This window comes from Tamandua tetradactyla, chromosome 8, assembly GCF_023851605.1.
Source record: "Tamandua tetradactyla isolate mTamTet1 chromosome 8, mTamTet1.pri, whole genome shotgun sequence".
Taxonomy (NCBI): domain Eukaryota; kingdom Metazoa; phylum Chordata; class Mammalia; order Pilosa; family Myrmecophagidae; genus Tamandua; species Tamandua tetradactyla.
Genome location: NC_135334.1, coordinates 48,670,280 through 48,680,598, shown reverse-complemented (window position 1 = coordinate 48,680,598; position 10,319 = coordinate 48,670,280). Strand labels below are relative to the sequence as shown.

Here is a 10,319-nt window from a genome sequence, read left to right as displayed (position 1 = left end):
AGATATCATCTCACACCCACCAGAATGGCCATTATCAACAAAACAGAAAATGACAAGTGCTGGAGAGGATGCGGAGAAAGAGGCACACTTATCCACTGTTGGTGGGAATGTCAAATGGTGCAACCACTGTGGAAGGCAGTTTGGCGTTTCCTCAAAAACTGAATATAGAATTGCCATACGACCCAGCAATACCATTGCTAGGTATCTACTCAAAGGACTTATGGGCAAAGACACAAACGGACATTTGCACACCAATGTTTATAGCAGCGTTATTTACAATTGCAAAGAGATGGAAACAGCCAAAATGTCCATCAACAGACGAGTGGCTAAACAAACTGTGGTATATACTTACGATGGAATATTATGCAGCTTTAAGACAGAATAAACTTATGAAGCATATAATAACATGGATGGACCTAGAGAACATTATGCTGAGTGAGACTAGCCAAAAACTAAAGGACAAATACTGTATGGTCCCACTGATGTGAACCGACATTAGAGAATAAACTTGGAATATGTCATTGGTAACAGAGACCATCAGGAGTTAGAAACAGGGTAGGACAATGGGTAATTGGAGCTGAAGGGTTACAGACTGTGCAACAGAACTAGAAACAAAAACTCAAAAATAGACAGCACAATACTATCTAATTGTAATGTAATTATGTTAAAACACTGAAGCTGCATCTGAGCTATCGTTTTTTGTTTGTTTGTGTGTTTTGTTTTTTCCTTTTTTAATATATTTTTATTTTTTATTTTTATTATTTTTATTTTTTCTCTATATTATCATTCTTTATCTTTTTTCTGTTGTTTTGCTAGTTCTTTTCCTATATCGATGCAAATGTACTAAGAAATGATGATCACACATCTATGTGATGATATTAAGAATTACTGATTGCATATGTAGAATGGAATGATTTCTAAATGTTGTGTTAATTTTTTTTAATTAATAAAAAAAAGATTAACCTTTATAACTGTCGCTTGTGTTAAAAAATTTTCCCAAGTCCACCCCCGACAAAAAAATAGATGATGATGAATGTACAGTTATATGATGATACTGTGAGTCACTGACTGCACACTTAGGATGATTATATATTATGAATATATAATATATCTCAATAAAAAGAAAAAATTTGAAAGGGCCTGAAACAGAGTGACTTAATCATTTTTTCCTTTCTCCTGGAATGGAGACGGCATAGTTTTTAGGATAACCATTGTCATATCCTAAGTTTCTTCACTCCGCACAAAGGGGCCAGTTATCATTCAGTAGAAACAACCCTAAGAAATCTCTCCCAGGTCCAGAGAAACCGTGGTTCCAGGGAATTTGGAAGAAACAGAGATTTTCCATTTCTCTGTGGCTGGGCTATAGTGCTTTGTTTTTAAGGACAATACAGCAAAATGACTCAATGATTCCCCTTAAGTCCCAGTATCCATGGCAACCAGACATTACACAGGCTTTGAAAAAAACAGAATCAACTCAAAGCTGAGGAGACACTTAGCAAGTTAGAATTTTGTTTGCTTTGTAAAGTAGAGCCACTGAGTATGCCTAATCATTTACATTTTCCAGAGATTTAAGCCAATAAACACAAAGCATTCAAGAGCTTCCCATAATGTTATTCCATATTAGTATATAACTGCGATACCAAAGAATCACAAAACTCATTTTTCTAGAAACATCAAGTACTTAACAACTGCATTGCCAGAAGGCAATTTACACTCAGTCTCTTGGAAAATTTATTTTCCCCTCTCTATTTTTAATTTGTAAGCACAAAAGCATAAATGAATCAAATATTTGCCACCTTCAAACTATTTACATTCCACCCTTCTTTCTGATTACCACAAAATACACTGCAGACCTTCCAACACTCCCGTGAGTTTTCTCAGACATTCTCAATGTAAGCAAAAGACATAATGACAAAAACACATCTAGAAATTGTGTATTTATTTTGTCTAGTCAATGAAATATAAACTAATCCAATTCCATTGTTTAACTTGAAATCATATAAAGGCCTCAGAGAAAAAAAAAAATCACCGACACATTTACCAGGTTTTATGTTTATAGAGATGTGGGGAATCAGAAAGATGAGCAAGACAAGACCTTCCGGGCAGTCCAGGTTATCTAGTAATATTTATTTCTAGAAAGGCAGAAATAAATGTCTTGTAAAAAAGGCATGAATCCACACACTTGCATATCACATATTATGCAATACTTATAACAGTGACCATATACAACAACTCTGAGGTTTCCTGGAGTTATTCCTAGGATGCTTTCTAGTAAAAATGAATCAGAGAGAATCTTACTTTAAAAAAAAAATTACTTTTGCATTTAACAATTCCCTGCTGAGTGCTTGTCCTGTGCAGTTTTAGCTGTGAAGCTGGCAGGTGACATCTCTACTGCTCAAGGAGCTCACAGCTTAGTAGGGCCACATCAGTATCATGCAATTCCAGAGCAGTGTGGCAAGTGGCATGACAGATGTAATCCAAGGGCTATGAGAGCACCAGGAGAGACACGTAACCCAGATTTGGGCCCCCTTGAATGTGTGATGTCCAAACTGAGACCTCAAAAATGAGAAGTCAGCTAAGTGAAGGTACTCTCTGTTGGGAATGGGGGACGGGCACAGCCCATGTGAAAGGTTGCAGCTTGTGCAAAGACCTGGAGAAAGAGTGAGCACAGGGAACTGAAAGTATTAAAGATAGCTCGGTTTAGCTGGAGTTTGGGTCCCCATCTTTCCCTCTCACCAGGAGGGATAGGATGATGGTTACATTCTAAGGCTCACGTCCCTTGGATAGTAGACTCAGGGAGATGGAGGGAGTCATGCTCTGGGTAGTCATGGCTGCACTGGGCCCCTGAACCATAAACATTATAGCCATATAGAATTGTCCCAGCTTAAATGAACCTATGTAGAAGTGTTTCAGATCCTCTGAGAGGAACTACTGTGCCTTTTCAAACACACTTTCCATTGCTGTTGGAAGGTGACATGCAGAGGATGGGTATTGAAAATTGGACTATAAAGAAACAGTACTGTGGACTCAGAAAAACTCAGTTCTACCGCAGGTTCAGCCCCATGCAGATGGCCACACCTAGCATGTCCCCTCATTCATTCATTCAAATATTTAGAGGCTCTTCTGTACACCATAAATCATGCTAGGTGCTGGCAACAAAAGGATAAACAAGATAAAGTCCTCACCCAAGGATCTCTAAAGGGGGCTCCCCAGAGTCTAAAGGGAGAAACAAACAAATGTGCAGAAGATTACAAAACTTGTAATAAATGCAATGCTAAAAGGAACTATAGGAAGGCTTGCGAGCCCACAGAATGGACCCTAAGCCAGGAAGAGGCAAAGGAAGGTTTCTAGAGATACTGTTACCTATGCACTGAAGGATGTGTAGCCAGGTGAAAAGGAAAATTCATCCCTGCGAAGGGAGGTACAGCACAGTGGCACATTCACATAGCAGCGAGTGGCTCAGCCTGGCTAGTGTGGAAAGTAAGGCTGGGCTTAGAGGGGAAGGGACTCTGCAGTAACCAATGGCAATTCAAGCATTCTGTTTTGGGTTTTGTTTTCTTAAGAATAAAGTTGATTGGGATCAGCTGCTTCAAATGGTATTGTCCACAGACAGCTTTGGTTTATCAACTTGCAGTCAGAAAACAGATTAATCTGGAAGCCTCAGTCACAATAATGCAAACATGAATTTTCCTCAAGGACCACAGACTGTCTCTCTGGGGAGATGTCAGCAGCATGGTTCTCTGAAAGGCAGCCTCGGTAATTCCTTCCCATGCCCCACCTCCCTCGGCACCTGTGCTGGCTGTAATTGCATCTCATTTCCTACAGCTTCATTCCGGAGACTGTTAGCAAGTCCCTCCTTGACCTTCTTTCCTCCATGCAGAGCCACCTTCATCCTGTGACCAGAGGGCCTGTTTTCCATTTCAGTCATTACTTTTGTGATTCATTTCTGGGTTCTTGTCCCTGCCACATCCACAGTCATCTTAAATATAACATTAAAAGCCAAATCTCTTACCTCTTCAAGGCTTAGGGCTTCCGGAATATTTGCAGGAAATTGGACAGCCTGTGAGAGCCTGCTTCTTCCCAGTAGAGTTCACACCTGTGGGAAGAAGCCCTGTCACAGAAACTCCACTGCCACTTGGTGCCTGACCTCAAAGAGGGGAGGGACCCTGAGCTCTACTTCAGGCAGCTGGACTGGTAACTTGTCTTTGTTTCCACAAACTTGGGTGGCTTAAAACAACAGAAATCTATTGCCTCACAGTTTTGGAGGCTAGAATTCTGAAAACAAGATGTCGGCAGGGCCAAGCGTCATTTAAAGACTGGAGGTAAGGGCTCTGATCCATGCCTCTCTCCCGGCTTCTGGTGGTGGCTTGCCAGCAACCCATGGCATCTCCCCGTCCAACTGTCTGTATCCTACTCTCCCCTTCTCGCGGGGACCCCAGTCATATTGGATTAGGGCTCATCCTATACCAATTTGGCTTCTTAACTAATTATATCTTTAAAAACACTATTTCCAAATAGGGTCACATTCGCAGGATGGGTATTAGGACTTGAACCAGGTTTTTAGGGGACACAACTCAACCCATAACAGTAACCATGACTGCTCTTGAATACAACTAACCCGCCCCTCCTTCCAACACACACACAATCTGATTGTGGAATTTAACTTTAAAAAACAGGCTTCCTCTGAGACCCAAACAGCACCTGTCCTTTCGGTCCTGGAGGTCCTTCCACCTTCCACTCCCACCCTCACCTAGTTCTTAAGAGCACAGGAGATCTGAGCTCTGGTGCTCCCTAGCCGAGCCTGTTTTCTCCCTGAGGCTGAGCGCTCCGGAGTGGTGGCGGGGAGGGAGACAGGCCTGCACTCAGCACACAGGGGCTGTGATTACCAGGAGGTGGGAAACATTATTTCCCAGCATGATTACATGCTTTGCACATCAACTCTGCAGCTAAAAAATGCAGAGCGTGTCTGTTTCATACTCTCTTCTGTTAAAAAACGCTTTTAGTGTTTTGTTTTCATTTCCTAGGTCTAAGTAAAGCATATGTGATTTTGAGCTACTTCTGCTTTGGAGAGGGAACTTGTCAGAAGAAGCAAGCAAAGCAATGGGCTCCTTCCCTTGTGTTTTCATCATCTTTGGGGCCCTCCTAAGAATTGTAGCCAAGTTCCTGAGCCTCTCCTTAGTTGAGGGGGACATTCCCGTGAATATCACCACAACCAACTACTCTTGCCAAAATATTTCACAGGACAGTGGTCCCTCCCTTCCCTAGAGGCATCACGCTGGGGGAAGGGCATCTCGTGGGCTTTTGAGGGAGTTTTTGGTTTTGTTTCTTTTGGCTTTGGTCATGCATTAAGTTCTTGTGTGCCCACAGCCACAAACTTCATCTCCTGTGACCTGTGTGCTCTTACTCTGTTCCTGTGGGGTGTCCCGAGGAGAAGGCTGTTACTAGGACCCCCGTGTGGTCCATCCCAGGTAATTGAGCAGATGACTGAGGGCGAGTAGAACTCCAGGACAGGGCAGAGAGAGAAACACTTATAGAATAAAAGAATGACAATTAAAACTCACAAGACTTACCAAGCATTTACTCTGTGCCTGGTACGATTCCGAGTTCCTTCTCAGGAACTCTCCTTTTAATTTCTTCTTCTCATCAGCCCGATTATAATAACCTTCCCTTTTCAGGTGGAGACGTGATGCTTCATTTAAGTAATTTTCCTGAGGTCACTCAGCTAGTGAGTAGCAGAACGGAGAGCTGAACTTCGTGTCTGGTGAAAGAATCCAGCATCTTCACCACTACAAAGCCTCTTTTCTCTGGGAAAGCACTCTCGCTCGGAGCTCACCTCGATCCACTGCTGGAGGCCCTTGGGTAAAACAGCATAACTGGAGCCACCTGGGTTCTGCTCCCACACGTGGGCCTCATAGAAACTGAGCTGGGTAATAAATGGGTGGGTGTGGAATTCCCATCAACCTCAGCATTTCGGGGAGCCAGAGGGACCATCTGGAGGGCCTGCTGCTTTGAAAGTGGGTATGAAGAAAATGCTAGAAGGGCCACAGCTTTCTTCTTCTCTCCTAAAAGTAAACTGCTGTGGATAGAGAGTTGCGTTGAATTTAGACTTGAGAGTGGGTTCTGACGTTAGGAATGGGGGTCTCCAACTCCAGGATGTTTGAGGTTATAAACTCAGGCTTGGCTGGTGGTTTTCTGATTTCCTGTGATGGGTCCATGGCAGGCTCTGACAAGGCCTGGACATTGGAAGAGCTGTGGACTCCAGAGTGGGTGAAGCTAAGGGAGCTGTTTCCTAGGTTGCCTTTTAAGAGACAATGTTTTCCTGCAGCTGAGTGCTTGGGACGGGATTCTCCATTTCTGTTGCTTTTTGTTCGTTTGTTTAGTCTCTTTATTCCCTTAATTCTTCTTTGTCACTGCTATCCAGAACAGGGTTGCAAACATAGTGCTTAACAAGCACTGAGGGAAAGGCTGTCCTCCCTATTTTTATAATGGCATTGCGATTTGCAAGTGAAGATCTCTCACCTCCAACTCATGCCTGGCCAGGCTCCCTGGCTCAGACATGCCAACAAGGCTGCTGGGCCTTCGGCTGCCCCAGCCTCATGATGGGTTGAGGCTGATGCAAGCACAGCTGTTCTAGAAAGGCATCTGGCTCAGGACCTGAGACTGGGGAGGGACAAGCTGCTCTGAGGAGCTGGGAGCTTTGCTTGGACCCTTCAGAGGGGCTGGAATTAGGGCTAGCCCTCGATGGGGTGAGGTGGGCTTGTCACACTGTCCTGTCCCACCACACCCTTTGGGCCCATGTGCATTAGTTCAGTTACTCAGCCAGTAATTGGGGCCTGCTGTGGGCCAGAGTCAAAGCTCTGAATTCCAAGCCTATGTGCCACTGAGTTAGAAAGGAGAACAGCCAGGGGAAGTTCCCTGTGGGAAGGCTGGGGACTCTCTAACCCCTGACTCTCAGCTGAGGGCTGGTCTCGACCCTTCCCTGTGCTTTAGTTTCTGCATCTGAGTAATGGCTGGGGTTGGGGGTCAGCCCTCTAAGTTTATCCAAACCACCTAACATTCTGTGATGCTGCCTGAGATAGAAGATCTGAGGAGCAGCCACAATGTCACTTGAAAGAGTCTTGAAATTCTGCCTCCCATACTCTGTCTTCAGTACTTGGTATTGTTACCAGAAAAAGGTGAAGGATTCTTTTGCCTGACATGCTCAATAACCAATTCCTGAGGCACTGGGGTTTCAAAGACAGAAAAGGTTTAATACTAGGCACATAGTAGGAGAGCAGATGGTCTAATGGTCCAAAATCTTCTCCCCAAACTGCATCAATTCTGATAGCTTTATTAGAGAAAAATATGGGCAAGATTTAGGATAATGAGCACAGTGGCCCTAGATGATGTAATTAGTGGTGATCTAATTATTGAGCATACGCAGATTGATGACATGCTTAGTCACAGAATGTATGTAAGAAAATGGCTGAACGAATATAGGTGACTTACAGGTTAAAGTCTAAGCTACTGTGCATCTCAGTCAGGCCCACTTTGGTTAGAGCCAGTCTCAGCTAACAAGACAACTGGATTTGGGGTGAGACAGTTCTGGACTGACACAAGACCCTTCATTAACAAACATTAGGAGCTGTCTTTAGTAATTACAAGACTGTAAAGCTGAAAAACTGGATAACTGGGTCCAAATGAAGGTTAGTCACAAGGTTTTTATAATCACAGGGGCAGAAGATAAGGGCTGTACAATAATTATCAGAGTTCAAGGCGGCTGGATTACAACTCAGAGATTTCAGGAGATTCCCTCTGTCTACTCCAATATACCAGTAAGCAAAAAAGAGTATCTGTATAATGATCGAGCAAGCAAAATCATCCCTGAAATTCTGATTTCTCAGTTACAGTATGGTGGAGGGACTGGAATGGGGTGTTCGTCTGGCAAGCAAAAGGGTCTCTTCTCTGCAGAAGGCGATGGCATGGTGGTGGCTCCTGCTAGGGCTGTGGATAGTCTTGCCTGCCTGGGCTGGGAACGAGCTGCTCAATGTCTGCATGAAGGCCCAACACCACAAGAGAAAGCCTGGCCCTGAAGTCCAACTCTATGAGGAGGTACAGAGGCCAGACCAGCCTAGGGGTGGGTGGGGGAGCTTTTTTGGTAAAATGGTCTCTGGACCCGTCAATCTTGGCTGTTTGGCTGGGATTGGGGGCAAAGGTAACTAGAGGGAATCTGTGACCTTTTGAGATCATAGAGCCTGGTGATTTAAGCCCACCTCAGACCTGTTCCAGCCACTCGGGGAGTAGGATGAAATGGTGATTCCATAGGCCAGTGTTGGATCAGCAGAGACGAAGACAACATTCTCCTTCTATAGCCTTGTACCCTCCCACCCAGTGCAATTCACCCAGTGCAATCCCACTTTCCCCTGGGACTTGTTGGGGCTTCTTGCCATACTTGCTTTCTCCTCAAAGCCCCGGCCAGCTCTAGGAGCTGAAACCCTGGAAGTCATGTTTTTAGGGGGCTATAGCAGCCTGAGGCAGGGAGGTCAGTGTGCTGGGAGCCTTCTGCCCTTTCAGTATGAATATTGACAAGTTATTAGGACTCCTCGTATGTAAAAAAAAAAAAAGCTCCCCCACCCACCCCTAGGGGTTGCTGGCCTATAGGGATCCCACCGGCCCAGGTCCTCTCCCAAGAGACATTTTTATTCTGTCCCCCTTCTGCCCTAGCCACTCACCAGCCTCCTCTGCTCTTTGCTTCAGTGCATCCCCTGGAAGGAAAATGCCTGCTGCACAGCCAACACAAGTTGGGAAGCCCACCTGGACATGTCCCTGCTCTACAACTTCAGCTTGACTCACTGTGGGCTGATGACCCCAAGCTGTCAGAAGCACTTCATCCAGGCTGTCTGCTTCTATGAGTGTTCCCCGAACCTGGGGCCCTGGATCCAGCCGGTGGGGAGACTGGGGGCAGATCAGTGCAATGCCCTGTTACTAAGAGCCTGAGCTTCTGTCCCCTCTTATGCTGGCATTTCCAGAATGCTAGCAGGAGCTGCAAGTGCTATTGCCTTCCAGAAAAGAACAGAGTCAGAGACCCCCACTGGGGGAAGGATGGAGAAGAAGCTACCTCCAGGCCTGGAGAAGGGAATGGGGGAGACGGGTCAGATGAGAACAGTGGGATGAGACACTATCACCCATGGGAAGCTTGGTGACTTTAGATGAACTTGAATTTGAATCCCATCTTCTGTACTTATTAGCTGGGTCAAACTAACCTCTTAGCCTCACTTGTAAAATAATACTTTTATGGACTGCGCAATTCAAGATGATATACAGATGATACCTGCTATTGATGCTTTTGTCTCTTTTGATGCCTACACCCAGGTGGGCCCAAGTGGGCCAGGAGAGCGAATTTTGGGTGTGCCGCTGTGCCAGGAGGACTGTGAGCGGTGGTGGGCAGACTGCCGCACGTCTTACACTTGCAAATCCAACTGGCAGGACGGCTGGGACTGGAGTCGGGGTGAGCAATGCTTGACAGGGCCAAGGGAGGGAAGCAGGCCCCTTGGAGGGGGGGTGCGGGAGTGGGAAGAGGAGTTGAGTTGTCCATGCCTCCATCTCCCGCAGGAAAGAGCCGCTGCCCTGTAGGAGCCCCCTGCCGCCCCTTCCCCCATTACTTCCCAGCCCCAGCTGACCTCTGCGAGAAGATTTGGAGCGACTCCTACAAGGCGAGCCCAGAGCACCGGGGCAGTGGGCGGTGTGTCCAGAAGTGGTTTGATCCTACTCGGGGCAATCCCAATGTGGCTGTGGCCCGTCTCTTCGCTAACCCTGCCCCCTCCTGGGAACTGCCCTACACGCTCATGGTCTTCTCTCTGTTCCTGTCCTTCCATCCCTAAGGAGTCCCTCCATCTTCCACCAGCTGTGGGGCAGGCCAGGCCCTGGCCACTTCCTTCCTTGAGCCTTTCCTTAAAAGGAACAGACTGACTGGGGGATTGGGGTGGGACATTGAGGCTGCAATAGCTGGTGCCTGGACCTTGCACATTCAGTCCCAGGCCCTCTCCAGTGCTCTGCTCTGCCTTAACCGTGACTGGAAGGCAGGTGGGGACTGGGAGAGCCAAGGTGGTAAACCCCCTCTGCCTTTAAAAATGTGGGGCTGTAGACTTGGGACCCCAGGCCCTTCTTGCTCAGTGTCTATCAGCTCCCGGGGCAGAGCTGATGATGGCAGATGTGACTGCCTCCTACAATGGTGCCTCCAATAAAATGGCAGTTGCTCTTTCCTCTCTGTCTAATCCACTGTGTCCTACCCACGTGCAGGAAGCCACCCTGCCCAAAGAAGGAGCCACTTAGGTTGTTTC

The 10,319-nt window shown here is 46.2% G+C and overlaps 1 protein-coding gene across 1 annotated transcript; it reads left to right on the top strand.

The window, feature by feature from the left end:
* The first annotated feature begins 7,956 nt into the window (after window positions 1-7,956).
* Window positions 7,957-9,860, top strand: IZUMO1R (IZUMO1 receptor, JUNO). Its single transcript, XM_077114708.1, has 4 exons — window positions 7,957-8,091; window positions 8,737-8,925; window positions 9,352-9,487; window positions 9,592-9,860. The coding sequence occupies exons 1-4, from the start codon at window positions 7,957-7,959 to the stop codon at window positions 9,858-9,860; spliced, it is 729 nt and encodes a 242-aa protein (XP_076970823.1).
* The last annotated feature ends 459 nt before the right edge of the window (window positions 9,861-10,319 follow it).